The following is a 15404-nucleotide window of genomic DNA, read 5'->3' as shown; positions in this document are numbered from 1 at the left end:
AGCTCATTAAGAGCATCTACAGTAGTAACGACTAGACCTATAGCTCCAAGAAAATAAATCTATCAGGGATGTAAGGTAATAGTGTAAGAGGAAGGCAATAAAGAGAGGATATTTAAAATGTAGCATATAATTAAGCTAATATCTATATAATAACATCTATATGCTTATGTATATTCAAAGGGAGCTCAATATGCACTCAGGCTGGGGTTTGCTTGCTGTTCTTTTCTCTTCCTCTCTGATGCTAATAATTCCTGCCAGGATTCATATTTTTATTTGACTTCCACCGGTCTCTGTTTTCACTGTACGCTATTTTTCATTTGTCTTGGAAATGCAATCCCTGGAGGCATGATTTGAAATGAAAATTTACCTTCATATTATTACGACATGCCTCTGGACATTGCTGTCTGTGACAAGGGGACGTCTTAGTCTCTTCCATTCCATCTCATCATCCACAGTTGCGGATTAGGAGTTGTGTTCAGAGTGTGGCTGCATGCGAAATATTGCTCGAGCGAAGTTGGCAGAGGCCACAGGGGTGTTGGTGTCTGGGGGAAGGTGGCCAATCAACAGTGTTAGATGGACAGGTAAGTCAATCTGTTCAAGTAAATTTGGACCCTGCAGAGTGCTAGCAGTGCCGCTGAGGATGGGATAACAGCGGCATTGCTCAACTCAGCACATTCTGCTTCTCCAGCCTGCTTTGTAGTTCATCTCCAGTAAATGACCAGATGCCCAGCATGTGTACTTCTTCTTTTCACACACACCTACACACTCCTCGCAACACAATACACTTGAGATCAACAGGCCCTAAATAGGATTGAAGTGTCATAAAAATCCTATTCCAGTCCCAAATGCACCATATGTGGAACACTTAATGTTTCGTCTCCAACTGCTGGAGCTCTTCTCTTTGTTCAATCACTTCCCTTGAAGGCAATGAGCTCCCTACAAGCTTTAGCGCACTGTGCGATTGCTTCCATTTTGATAAAGAGATGCTGGGTAGATGCTGGAAGAGCTTTCTGCAGCCAAGCATGAATAATGCCGACCAAACCCTCACCCTCACCCACTGCTCCCCTCCCTGGTGTTGCCCCACCATTCCTACAGCATTTAATACATTATGCTTAAGTAGGAAAACAGGGAGGAGATAGATTTTCAGCATCCTGCCTAAAAAGCAATTACTTTTCAGACTTAATTGAGGCGACTCCTGATGAGACGATTATGAACAACCGCAGCGATGTTAGCAGAATAAGCTGGTCTTATTTATTCTATATTTTCCCCCAAATCATCTTATGTGCTTTCATGGTAGTTAGCGAACATTATCAGAGGCCAAGATTTACAAATGATGTTCCTAGTAACATGAAAACAACTTCATCCTAAACTCTAAAGATGGCTTTTATATCCCGAGGATAAATTATGAGCCACATAACTGGGTTGTGTTTTTTTTTCCCCTTCCTGCATTTGAATATAAGACCGAGGCTAAATCATTTCCTGAGATATGTCTGTCACTGGCATTCCCTCTGGATGCTCAAATTTTTCATTTTCTTCTCTGCCTGTTTCACATCTAACAACATTTCAGATCAGCTTAATTTTCTCCCCCCCTTTGCTCGTCTCAGACGTGTCTCAGACAAGGCTTACATGCTGACATTCCTGCTCCCCACTACATAGGCAATTGGAACTGGGTGTTCAATTGCCGACTGGCTGGGGGAAAGGGACCGTGTCTCACCTGATCTGTCAGTCTGGCACTGGAAAGATTGAGATGATGAAATCACCAGGACTGAACAGGGACAGCGTTTGAGAGCTCATATTGTGTAAAACTGAATTTTCCATTAAGTACATACAATGCACTACGTACATGCTGGTACGTTTTAAAGCATACTGTTCACTCTGAGATCCAAATGGCGAGTACAAATAGGTGGGAACTAACTTACAAAAGCAGCTGTTTTTAAATGTATTGTTTTGTTTTGGGATGCACAGATCCGTTACCATTGTTCAATTAATAAACCTTGTACCTCACCACCTAGTCCCTCCGGCTTAAGGCATCAGGATGACATTACTTTATTAACTTTATTAACAAACTATAACCAATGAACTCAATGATATAAATTAACCCCATTTATTTTTATTTGTCAATAAATTAAATATCTGTGCTGGTCCTTGGCACAGTGTTGTCTAGGCTCAGGATTTTATTCTGAAATTCAAAGTCTGTTTCTCAGTGGCTCTCCTTATGTGGAAGACCATCTGTGAAGACCATCCAATAATTAGCCCCGCCCCTTGCTCTCGGCTGTACTCAATTAAAGACGCAGCTTCCGGCCAAACAGTTGAGCTTTCATCTCTCTATCGCTAAAAAAGGGCAGAAACAGCAAAGCTGTGGCTTTTAAACACAATGACGGAGGTTTTACTGTGAAATTTACTGATATTTAGTGAAAACACTGTGGATTTTGCACACTTTTGGGCCGTGCCTACCTGCATCCCCCACCTGCCCGTCCTCTCTGCGCTGCTCTTCAGTAAACGGAGCAGGCTGCTGAAGGCGACCTGTGTAGATTTTAGCTGTTTTTTTCTGAGCTGGATTACTTACTGTTAGTTGATGACAGGTTGAGGATAATGCTGGTTAAATAGGGTAAGTCTTGCTGTTTATTTATCCTGCATTTGTTAAAATAACTGTCTCTACTGTCCAGGGAAGAAGGCTTTGTATTAGATTTTGGAGGAGCATTGTTTTGAGAATTTCTTAGCATTCAATGACAAGAGCGTCAGGTCAGGTCAGCGTGGATGATCACCAATCCACTTCATCCCCCAACTCCCCAACTCATCCCAAAAGTACTGGACTAAGTACTGTCCATCATTCCAGAGAACTTAGTTCCACTGCTCCACAGCTCAATGCTGGGGGCTTTATACCCCTCTAGCCCACGCCTGGCATTAGACATGGTGCCAGTAGGTTCATGATTATCTGCTTAGAGAGTTCTATTGGCATTGTGTTTGCATTCACACTTCTGTGTCAGCAGCAATGGGTGCAGTGTGAAGTGGCTGAATGCATTCATTAGAAGGGGTGTCCACAAACATTTGGACACATAATATATCTGCCAAGAGAGATTTAGCCTCTTCTATTTATGGGGAGTTTTGAATGAGGATTTTTAGCTTGGACTGATTTTCCAATGAGGCACAATATTGATTGGGCAGCCAATCAGAACAGATTGGGGTTTACATACTGTGGTCTTAAAAACACAGCAACACAAGCAGGCTGTTTAAGTCTAGGGGATAAAATGCTCAGGCATTGATGAATTGTAGCTGCTTCGGGTGGCTGAAATATCATGATAAGGGAACGTCCAAAAAATAAATGCGGAATTAGGGGCCTTATAATAGTAAAAATAAATAGTATGTGCGTTCGGACACACTCTGTAAAGAATATAGCTTTTTACCTCATACATCACTCTGCAACCATTACTTGTAATGTATTGTTTTGCTAACTGACTGTGCTTTTCATATGTAGCCACAAATACAAGATGGATAGTGTGCCTGTGCTTGATGCTAATGACCTCAGGCACCAACCACGCAGTGTACAGTCTGGACCTTCTGAGTGACGAACATTAATACCTATTAGCTCAGAGCTTGGCTGTTATCCAGAGCAACTCACACGTTCGCTTACAGTAAGATTATATAGATTTTTATTGAAGCAATCGAGAGAATGGTAGCCCAAGGGCACTCCAATTACGCTGGCCCAAAACCTGACTCCAGTAAGATTCCCTGAAGGCCGGAGTCGGCAGCTGGAGGCACCGCTCCACTCGGGAGCATATCTTAAATTAGTTAACAGCTCCCCTGCCTCCACTTACTGTGCACTCGTTTGCTGTTGTCAGCACATATTTCAGTTGCTTTGCAAGTGTCTCCGACAGGCTTAGCAGCCAACAAACTCTCTTCAAATGGATCTTGGCGCATATGAAGTCAAACTCACAGGCTGGACTAGCACTGCTGCAAATGCAAACATCAAACATAAATAATTTAACTTTTTTTTTTCTTCTTTTCCCCATCGGTACATGCTTAGTCAACCATATCAAAGCGCAAATTCACCGGAAAAGTATCTGCTAGCTAAACAGGTTTCCTGAGCTCTTCTCTTAAATTCCTTTCCTTCAGCATGCTGGGAGGTTTTTTCAGTAGGGGGCTTTTCTAAGTACATACAACAGAAATAGGTAGTGTTGTGTTGTCACAGTTGCTTAATTACTAATAAGGAAAAAAATAGAGACTAACATTTACCTTCACCAAACCAACAGTGACTAACTGGTGGTGTGTATCATGATCATGCATATTGCCGCTGTCCAATGAAAACATGTATCTCCAAAATGCTCTTAACTTTGAATGGAAGTCAGTGTAAAATAAGCATTAGAGCATTTCTGTTGGTCTTTTCATCCAGAATTACAGAAGCAGCTACAGGGTTCAAACCATGGAGAAAACAAAAAACTGACAAAAATGGAGATGCGTGGTTTCACTGGATAGGAATGATAGTTTTAAAGGGACATAGTGAGTTAGATTCAGTTTTTGCCAAATATTGTGTATTGTTTTCTAGTGAGTCTTCTCTAGTTTACCTATTCATAATGAAACATTTTGAAAGACTATAGACGGGTTGTTATTCTTCAGTTAAGTGCATTTTAAGTGCTAGGTGATGCTGATGATGATAAACTGACAATATTTTCCACACATTATCTGATGGTACTTTTTTATAAAATTATAAGAATTCAGTATAAAAACACAACACAAAAAATCTGAGTAAAAGAAAAGCTGCATATGTCAGAAGAGTGGGATCTGAAGGCAGGGTACAACACTGCTATGTAGTGGTCGAGATTTAAACACAACACATGGTGAACCATTGTCTGGCACCAATCTCTGCATGTAAACTCAAATCAATTCTGTGCTTTTAAGAATCAATACAGTATTACAAAATATAAGATCATGATAAATCGATTTTCTTACAACCCTAGTCCTTAGTTTTATGAGCCTTGTCGCTACACTTAAGACTTGGATTGTTTTTATTCATTTATTTATTTATTTATTTTCTTTCCTCCAATTGGGTACTGCCAATTAACCCACCTGTTCATAGCTCCCCCTAGCACTACCAATGCTTGGAGGGTAAAGACTTAACACATGTCCTCCCTTACATGTAAAGGCAACCAATGCGGCGGCATAGCAGAGCAGCCGACACGCTTTGAGGAAAGGGCCTGGTCCCCAACTCCGCTGCACTAGCTAACAGATGCATGTACCGGCCAACGTGGCTTTAAGCGTGATGAGGGGAAGATGAGCGCCATCTACCCACCCGGAGAGGATGTGGCCAATTGTGCTCTCTCAGACTCTGGCAGCTGATGGCAAAGCGGCATGTCTCAGATTCGAACTCTCAACCTGATTCGAACTCTGACTGCTGAGACATTCTGAGCCTCGTCTTGGATTACTTTGATGTGTTTTTTCACTTAAGACACCAATAGGAATCTTACACAGTGCACTTCTACCAGTGTTTCAACAGAAACTCTGTTTTGCTAATTTGTGGCATAGATTGTTATATTAAATAAAATGTAGTGTCAGTACTGACACTGTGAAGCAATATAATGTGACAGTATAGAACTATGGAAGTATTGCACTATAGCTGTTCTGTTAGCTGGTAATCAAGAAATCAACTAGAACTAATAACTAATATAATAATAATAAATTAATAATAAAATTTTCATAATGTTGATGACTCATAACAGTAACATTTAATTTAGAACAGAATAGTTCTTTATTGTCCAGCATTACAGAAAGTGAATGAAAAGGAGTATAAAAGGAGTAGAGAGTCGAGCAAGAAAGCACAGAAAGGCAAATGGCAGAACAACAGATTTCCCCCAAATTAAACAGTGTACACCCCTCCGTTCTGTGAGATTTTCAGTTGTTAAAAGTGTTTTTCGTTGAATTTCTTTGAAAGTGCTAGTCTACAGAACCCCACTACTTGAAGACACTTTATCATAATTTGCTCCAAAGTGCTTTTCGTAAGAATTAATGGCTCACAAGAAACGTCATACAGCCTAAGAGCAAAAGAGCCAAATATTCAGAACTAAACAGAAGCAGAGTGTGTGTCCTTCAAACCTGACAATATTGAAAGATGTTCCCTAACTACCTCTCTGCCTTCAGGTAAACAGCTGCTTTCTTAGCTTCAGAGAGAGATATTGAGATATTGAGATATTTGAGAAGACGCCCAGTGTATTTTTAATTACTCTGTTTAAAATATTTCACATTAAATGGGCTTATATGGGACTTTTCTTTATATTTGTTCAAATGACTAGCGCAGTGTCTTTTCATTAAAATATTACATTTGAATGTTGTATGTAACATTAGTATGAATACAAACAAACATGAATACAGTAGTCAGAATGTGGTGCTTGTCAGTAGTGTCATTGAGATGTCCGTAAGAAGAGGAACACAGGTTTGGGTGCTGACTTCTCTGTGAACTCCAGTCACTGAATGGCTTTGTTCACTTCCACCAGCAACTCACCTGATTAACTGTAATGACGGAGATATTAGTTAAACTAGACCCATACATAATGAGCTCTTCAAATGTCCTTTAGCCCTGTAGTGAAGACAGTGATTCTATATAGATTTTGAATAGGGATGTCCCGATCCAGTCCAGTAGGTCGGGTTTAGGGCAGATCCAGGCATATCTTAATCTCAGTTCAGTTCAGAGCGTCATTTGGTGTCCATTATTGCCCAGTGGGGCAGCACTGAGGAGAGTTCTCAGAAGGTAAATAAAAGACTGTAGAGTCTGCAGTTTGGGGCTATTTTACAGACCTGTTTTTATATGAAAACAGCGAAGGAAGGGGTTCAACACAACATTAGTAGTTACATATAAAATAAGGTACGTACATGCTTTACAGAGTACAGTTAACTAAATAGGACATTTAGCTATTAGGACAAAACTACAATACCTGAAAGGCCATGCTGATCTTTTCAGCTTTCATAATGTCTTCCTTAACCGCGCATTTAGTTTTTCTGAAGGTGAAACGCCCCATCTTCAACTTCAAACATTTTAAACCATGAAGTAAAACTGAAGACATCTAACAAGTCAGTAACTTCTGGGTCTTAAAAACCCAGAAGTTTTTTTTTTTTTTTTTTTTTTTTGTATAAATCAAAAGCACAAAACACAAACTGATATTTGTGTTTTGGTTGTGTGTATGTGTATGTATATATATATATATGTGTGTGTGTGTATACAGTTGAAACCAGAAGTTTACATACACTAAATAAAAAGACACATATGCATTGCACCCAAGGATAAGCCAAACGTGCAAGTCCACAATTCTTATCCTGATATCTTGGCTGATTTCTTTCGACTTTCCCATGATGTAACACAAAGAAGCAGTGTGTTTCAGGTGTGTCTTAAAATACATCCACAGGTGTGTGTCTGATTAACTTAGATGTTGCCAATAAACCTATCAGAAGCTTCCAAAGACATAACATCATCATATATGCTGTCCCACATTGTTTAAAGGCATAGTAATCTTAGTGTATTTAAACTTTTGTATTTTCAAAAAACTGCCATAAAAATTCCCTCTCTTGTTATTCTGGCATTTAGCAAATAGAAATAATTTTGGTAATCCTAATTGACCCAAAATGGGAAAAGTTCATGTCAGACAGTGAGGAAACAAATGCATGTGTCTTTTTATATAGTGTATGTTAACTTCTGGTTTCAACTGTGTGTATATAACTGAACTAAATTAATCAGTTCAAAAAGTCTCCTTATAGAAACATACTAAAAGATGAGAGAAGTTTTTTATTATTATTATTAATCAGTAGCTTATCTTATCTAAACTGTGTGGCTATATTTTTTTATACAAACTCATAAGAGACTGGGGGGGCAAAACAATTTGTTTGGGACATCCGTACTTTTGAATGCTTAAATTGTTCTTTGCCTGTTTAAATAGGTCTTCTGTGTGATGGAAAATCTCTTGTATATGGTTTTGTAAAGAACAGTTATGAAAATAAAAAATGTTTCCACAAGAAGTCGGAAATCCCATTTCAGTATTTTAGTATTATATTGCAAAAATAGATAATCTTGATAAAATGCTTGTTGTTTGCCAATATTCAGTATAATTCAAACACCATCAGTCAATATTGTGTGATCGTATAGAGATGTAGAAATATTTGCATTACATTACAGCTTTTCTATTCTTTGGGCAATCAAGAAATCAATATATGATATTCATTCTAATTTCTTTCAGAGCACACAAGTTCTTTATGGCTTAGCACTGCTGAAGGTAAATAGAAAAAATGGCTCCTAAAAGAAGTTGAGAGCAAAGCAAAAAGGCAAATGGCAGACCTGCAGATTATCCCTCCAGTGAGACTGTGTACACCCCTCCGTTCTGTAAGATTGGGGCTTTTTGCTTGTTGAGGGTGTTTTAATTTCATTTTTTGAATGTGCTAGACGTTTTATTATAATTTGCAGCAAAGTGCTTTTCATATGAATTAATGGCTCTCAAGAAACGTCATACAGCCTCTAAGCCAAAGCAAAATATTCACAAAGCCAAATATTCAAAACCGTACAGAAGCAAAGTGCGTGTCCTTCAGAGCCATCACTCTCTGTAACTACCTCTCTTTAAATAAACAGCTTCTCTCTCTGTCTCTTGTCATTTTTCCCTTGACTGACACCCAAACTTTAGATGATTGCAGAGTGTGTGCGTCGGAGAAGCTGGCTGGGATGAAGATGTCTGTAGATTATCATGTAGAGGAAATGCCACTAATGCACTGATGTAGTGTTTAACATGAAAGCAGGAGGATGTGGACAGTTGAATACATAATTCAATTCACTTGGAGATATCTTCACTGGCCCAGACTGCTTATTAGGCGACAGAGCCCGCTGCACAGTGAGGAACAGATAACTGCTGTGAACAATGAAGATGTACTGTTAAGGAGGGTGAAGTGTACGCCTCCTTTCAACACACAGAATCTCAATGGCTTCAGTATAGTTTTTGTTTCGTTCTGCTTCAGTTCTCTTGTGTAGGAATGCATCAGAAACACATTTTGTGTACAAGCAGTGCTAACCTGCAACGGCAGGCCCGTCAAAACTGCCCTGGCTTTGCAATGTGCTTTTTCCCAGTTTTTGGGTTAGTATTGGGACACCTGCTCTTTCATTGTTGCTTCTGAAATCAAGGTTATTTAAAAGAGTTGATCCAAAGTAACTGTGTCTACTGTCCTACTGGCTTTTGGAGCGTTGCTGTGAGGATTTGATGGCATTCAGTCTGGCATTAGGCATGGTGCCAATAGGTTTATATTTATCAACTCCAGAGAGTCCTATTCTATCGGAAATACTTCTCGTAAAGGACTAGACAAGCTGTGTGTGTGCATTTGCACATATGTCTCAACAATGGGTGCAGATTAAAGTAGCTGAATGCATTTATTAGAAGGGATGTCCACAAACATTTTTGTGTATTGTCCATTGAATTTTTTTTTCCAGTTTTCTGGCACAAACCTCACAGTAACAGGGGAGATGTGCGTTTATTTGACAGGCTGCCCAGATTTTTTAATTACGGCAGGTGTTTTTTGTTTTTTTCAATACTTCACATTAAATGGTCAGGTGGCTTTCTGAGAAATGGCATGTAGGCTTGAAATATTGAGTAAAATAAAGCTATTTTTATTGTGTGTAGTGTATTTGTTTGTTAGTGTGTGATGTGTAATATCTAATATTGTAGCTTTAGCGTTATTATTGTACATACAATAACAAAGGTAACATTGCAATAAAGTTATTCCAGAATTTTGAATGGTAGACAGTTTACGTACATCTGCATATGGGCTATATTTATGACCATGTCCTGATGACATTGTATAAAAACAAACGTGGCTGGGTGTGGGTGCTGGTGACTTGAGTACCGTGGCCCTTAAGTGATTAGGCATGTCACTACAAGAATGCACACTCGCATGTAATTGGGTTTGAGGATAAAAAGGGCACTGCTGCTGCTGCTGATGATGAAATGCTTCCTTTTGTGATTCCCTCTACCTCTCTCTAGCTTTCTCCCACTCTCTCTCTCTCTTTCACATTTCCTGCCCTAGTCTAAAAGACCACAAACTAAAAGTCCTCCAACCCCTCCCCAGCACTGGATGAGTCGCTTCCCTCTTTCTTCTGATTTGCAGGCCTTTGCTGTATTTACATATTTAAATGGGATAGGTTAGAAGCTATCTGGCCAGACGTTTCCATCTCAGGAGAATAAAAACCATTTGAACTCGTGCTGAAGTAGCAGCATGTTAAAGCGTTTTGGCTTGATCACCGAATTCGTTTGCTCGACAGACTGATGGGGATTTGCCAGGTTAAAACCATTTCTTTTGCAAATACCAACGGCCCACTGAGTTCCACCAAGCTAAGAAATCCTGTCTGCTGCCAAGAAAGAGGACACACTGGGCGCAGTGTCTGTGGAATCAATGTTACAGATTGTGCTTGCAAAAATAAATCAGACTCCCTAGCTCCAAAAATCATTACTGTCTAGTAGAAGCTGAATGCTGTCTTTTCCTCCCTCTCTCTCTCTCTCTCTCTCTCTCTCTCTCTCTCTCTCTCTCTAGCTCTCTCTCTAGCTCTCTCTCTAGCGCTATCTCCACTCTTGTTATTGCTGCCACAGAAAGTTAGATGATGCATCAGTTTCCTTCAGGGAATCATCTGTGCGCTAACTATTCCTTCAGTCTCCCTTACAGATGTTCCTCTATGGATTATCATTATTGGTTACAGTGAGCTTTAAATTCATTATTCGTGTTAATTAGGTCTCTGTATTCTTGTTGAGTTTCTAATTTTGGTTCTGATTACATTAAAGAGATGGAGAGAGAGAGATGGAACAGAGGAGAGAACACAACGCACTAAAATAACAGTTCAGATCCGCTCCACGAAGATAGTCCCAGGATGCGCTGTCCTGTACCACTAACTGCCTTGTGGGAATGAGTTTAACAGACCATATACGCAAATTTACAAGGAGAGGGTCCTCTGGAGGACCCTTATTCACTGATAATGATAAAATAAATATAGGGATGCACAATAGTATCAGAATCATGTATTTAATGATGGATATTGCTTTTTAAAAAATGTAAAAAATAACTGATTACAGTGCTCCTCTACTGCCTTCTCCTCAGTGGCTTCCTGTATCTGCCTGCATCTGTAAAGGCAATGCTTTTTAAATGCTTTGTTTGCTTTTACTTTGTCTTCTGTATTTTCCACACTTTAATTAGTTTTTGTATCTTTGTATTTTTTTGATTTACCATGGTGTAATGAAGGTGCTATTCGAATAAACTTGCCTTGCTTTGCCTTGCATCAGATTCATCAAACCCTGACGCTGGCTTACAAAGCCAAAAATGGACCAGTCCCTCCCTAACTGATGGCAGTGGTCATAACCCAATTCGTACCAAGAACCCTTTGAGCTTCAAGGCTTGGCCCAACCCACCATCCTTCAATATGTCCGGAGGATGAGTGTTTAGACGTCTTTGTTCTTGCACCAAGGTCACTTTTTGCCGACTGAGTCGCTTACGGCCTTCAAACACAACTGAAGACAACAGTCTCATTCCAGAGCATTTAAATTAGCACTAATCTTTCACTTATTTAACCCTCTTGAAATGCCTTACTTTAATTTTTTACCTGAAGTGTAGTGGATGTATGGAGCTGTAGAGCATTGTGCATCCTTGTGTATCTATGTAGCCGTACTGCAATGTACTACTGTATTTTTGCAGTACCTAAGCTTTTAGGTATCGCTGGCCTATTCTAGCCTATTCTATACACTAGCTAGGGATGTTTTCAGAGTGAACAGTGAAGCACTTCTCCAAGTCACTCTACAGAAGAGCTTATAGTGGACTAGTGGGCTAAAATGCGTGCATTTAATTCATTGAATTTTACTGCATTTTTAACTCTGCAGAATTAAACATTAAAGTTCACTGTAATGCTAATTCAGGTGTAGCCAGGTGTGGTCCCAAGTTCTAGATCTCTTAAATTTTTATATACCATATGGACAAAAGTACTAGGACACACCTTTAATCACTGAATTTGAGTGTTGCATTCAGTCCCATTGCCACAGATGAATAAAATCAAGCACCTAGCCAAGCAGTCTGCCTTTACACACTTAAGTGAAAAAATTTGGGTGGTTCTAAAGAGCTCACTGAAGTCCAGCATGGTACTGCATGTAATAGGACGCCACCGTTGCAACAAAAGGTCAGTTGATGATATGCCTTATCCGTAGATACCCCACCATCAACTGGGACTGGTATTATTAAAAAGTGTTTAAGAAACACAGCAACTCAGCCATGAAGTGACAAATCCACGTAAAGTGCCGAGGAGCATAGTGCATAGTAGCAAATGCTCCACTGACTCAATAACTGCAAAGCTTCAAACCTGCTGTTAGAGCCACAAAGGAGGGAACAACTCCATATTAATGCTAATCAATTTAAAGGGTCATAAAAGCTGTCATAAAAGAGCACCTCCTGTAGGTGTCTCAATAGTTTTGGCCATGTATCGTATATAAGCCGACAAGAGTTGGGGAAATCAAAACCATGGCCATCAACACTGAATTGCTTACTGTTACACCAGCTAGTAAAACTAGCCAGAAAGGGACAGTGAAGTCAAGCTTGAGAAAGCAGGTCTCCAATGAGACTAATGACCATTGTAACAGTGCTAGCATCCGCGCAACTCCCTGCGACTCTGAAAGGTCATCTACCTCTCAGTGGGTAATGGGTGAAGACAGTCCGAATCCAGCGGTCTGAGTGCAGCTTCATTATTTTTTTTTTTTCCTATGCAGTGAAAATTGTACTTCTCATTAACAGTTAGTTTTGGGGGCCCTCGAAACCTGGGAGAGGTAAAACTTACGCAGCTGACTCAGTCCATCTATTTTGGCACAGATACAATCCATCGGCGCAAGCAAGACTGTTAAACAATCCGTGTAATACTTTCAGGCCAACGAGATGCTTTATCACCGTATCGCTGTTGTGGCCTGGCGTCAGGCCTGAGTGTGCGATCAGCGGGCCTGCCACCAGCCGTCACAAATCTCCTGCACCTCTCTCTCTCTCACACTGGCACAGTGACGCAAAATCAATAGGGGCTCTCGGGACCCTCCATCAGCCCAAATATCTCCGGCGAGCTGCTCCGGGCGGAAGCCGGTCGATAAGGGGGTCTGGCTCTGCCTGAGATGGGATTGTGGTGCAGAAAGTGGCCGATCAGGGTTTGCGCACAGTCAGAGACAAATGGCTCCCACTTTGTAGCGTGCTGAGAGGTTATAAGCAGCTGCTGCAGTTAGGGTCTGGGGGGTAGAGGTCGTACTGTAGAGGAAACAAGCTTAATACAAGGGTGACTGATGTCTCTTCCTGTCTTCTCTTCTTCCCTCTTTTTGGCAGTAATGGATGGCAGACTGCTGCTGGAGGGCCTGCAGAGGTTTGGCGCCGTGCCCACATACCTGCCCGTCCAGTACCAGGTTCTAAATGCTGAGCTGTCCTTCTTTCTCAAAGAGGCTAACCAGGACATCATGAGAAACTCCAGTTTGCAGGCCCGGACTGAGCTCTTCTTCATCCAGCAGGCCAGGAGGATTCCTACGGTCAATGCCAGCTATGGACCACTCTCAGTACAGCAACCTGTCCCCATGGAGCTCCTCAGTCCAGGGCTGTTCAGCAACCCATCACCTTCATCTTCATCATCGCCTGCGTCTTCTCAACTCTTCACATTCAACTGGAAGGTTCAGACGTTCATTATAAGTGAACGCATCCACCCCAGCTGGCCCAAGGTGCAGGTGCTTTTCTACGTAGTGGGCCGAGACTGGGACGACTACAGCACCGTGGACAGGCTGCCCTGTGTCCGAATGTTCGCCTTCCATGAGACCCAGGAGGTCCGAGGCACGTGCCGTTTAAAGGGTGAACTAGGGCTGTGTGTGGCTGAATTGGAGCCATTGCCCAGCTGGTTCAGTCCACCCAGCGTAGTGCCTGGTAGACAAAGGGCACCGGAGCAGGCAGAGGGCACCCCTGTGGAGCTCTACTACATGGTACAGTCCACAGACAGCGGCGACTGCAACACCGAGGACTCCCGCAAGGCCAGCTCCATCCGCTCTGACCAGCAGGGGCCAGCGGGATATTTTTCAGGCCCAACGCCTATGAGGAGAATCGGCAGTGTGCGACTGTTCCAGCCCCTCTCCGAGCTGCGACTTGACAGCAACTTTGTGGTGATGGTGCCCTCCAGGCCCATTAGACAGAGGGAGACCGTTTCAGCGTTTCTGGCTGCTTCAACCCTGTCCTCTGTGGACATTTTCACCCTCAGGTAAGAGATCAGCTCCTACAATGTCATATTTCATTTCTTGTTTGCTTCCCCACCATGCAAACATGCTGCAGTGGGGTTCAAGAGATGCAGAGTGCTTTTTTTAACATGGCAAATGACCAAATACTTTGAAGCATTGTGATAAATCAGTGTGAAGAGGGTGACTGAGCTGTATCTGTTTGAGTATTTTAATCAGTTATTATAATATCTAATAAGCTGCGCTCACTTTTTGGCCACAGGTTTCTTAAGCTATTTTCACACACAAACCCGGCTTAATTGCAGGCTTCCTAACTGCAGTGGCTAACTACCCACTTTTGCCTGTGGAAGTAGCCAATTTAGCACCTTATTTACTAAGAACTTTCAAATCAGCAATGTGCAGATCAACACACACACACACAACTTTGGAATTAACACATGGTTAGTGCAATATAAAGCCATGTAGGCCCCATGCATTTACATGGAAAAAGAACACAACCAGTCTGACTGTGGACTGGTGCAGTCCAAAGTCTTTAGAGATAGTTGTGTAACCTTTTCCAGCCTGGTGAGCATCAACCGCTCACCGAGGTCCTCAGAAATCTCCTATGTTCCTGCCATGATACACTTCCACAGACATGTTGTAAAGATCAGACTTTAATAGATACCTTAATTGCAAATAAAACTGGATGTCCATTTATACCTGATTGTCATCCCATTGACTGAAAACACCTGACTCCTAAAGGTTCACATACTTTTGCTACTGGATTGGATTTTGCTATTGGATTTTCCTCAATGAATAAATGAGCAAGTCTAATATTTTACATACTTTTAGGGCTTCTGGTAAAATTTAGGTGACATTTCTGGGGTAGGTGATTTATTTTAACACATTAATATGTAAAAACTAGAGAAAATAAGTGATCTGTTTGCTCTCCTTTTTGGATCATGCATTTTCAGCTGGTGATTTAAGCTGAACTTGAGTTGTATGCTGGGCGCTTTTTCAAATGATCAGTTGAAAATATCCTTGTTTAAATTCACGGAGTCAAACATGCTCATTTGGGAAATGTATGAACTCGTGGTGAGTGTGAGCTCTTAGCTGCATGCAGTTCTTCAAAGCTCCAGCATTTTTGCAGCAGAAGCCACAGCGCACACCAAGTAAGGAGTAGCTTTAGCAGTGCAG

General features: G+C 41.2%; 2 protein-coding genes across 4 annotated transcripts in view; one reads left to right on the top strand and one right to left on the bottom strand.

The window, feature by feature from the left end:
- rpl17 (ribosomal protein L17) overlaps positions 1–15404 on the bottom strand; it is a 324928-nt gene that overhangs the window by 161823 nt on the left and 147701 nt on the right. The gene's annotated exons all lie outside the window — the stretch shown is intronic.
- Positions 1–15404, top strand: part of LOC140538843 (transmembrane protein 132C) — a 177311-nt gene that overhangs the window by 33552 nt on the left and 128355 nt on the right. The window contains exon 2 of the mRNA XM_072661352.1: positions 13345–14254. Within this exon, the coding sequence (XP_072517453.1) occupies positions 13345–14254 (910 nt within the window). The remainder of the gene's footprint in view (positions 1–13344; positions 14255–15404) is intronic.

The sequence above is a fragment of the Salminus brasiliensis genome, chromosome 18 (assembly GCF_030463535.1).
Source record: "Salminus brasiliensis chromosome 18, fSalBra1.hap2, whole genome shotgun sequence".
NCBI classification, from domain to species: Eukaryota; Metazoa; Chordata; class Actinopteri; order Characiformes; family Bryconidae; genus Salminus; species Salminus brasiliensis.
The sequence above is the reverse complement of the archived record's forward strand: the minus strand, read 5'-3'. Positions and strand labels throughout refer to the sequence as shown.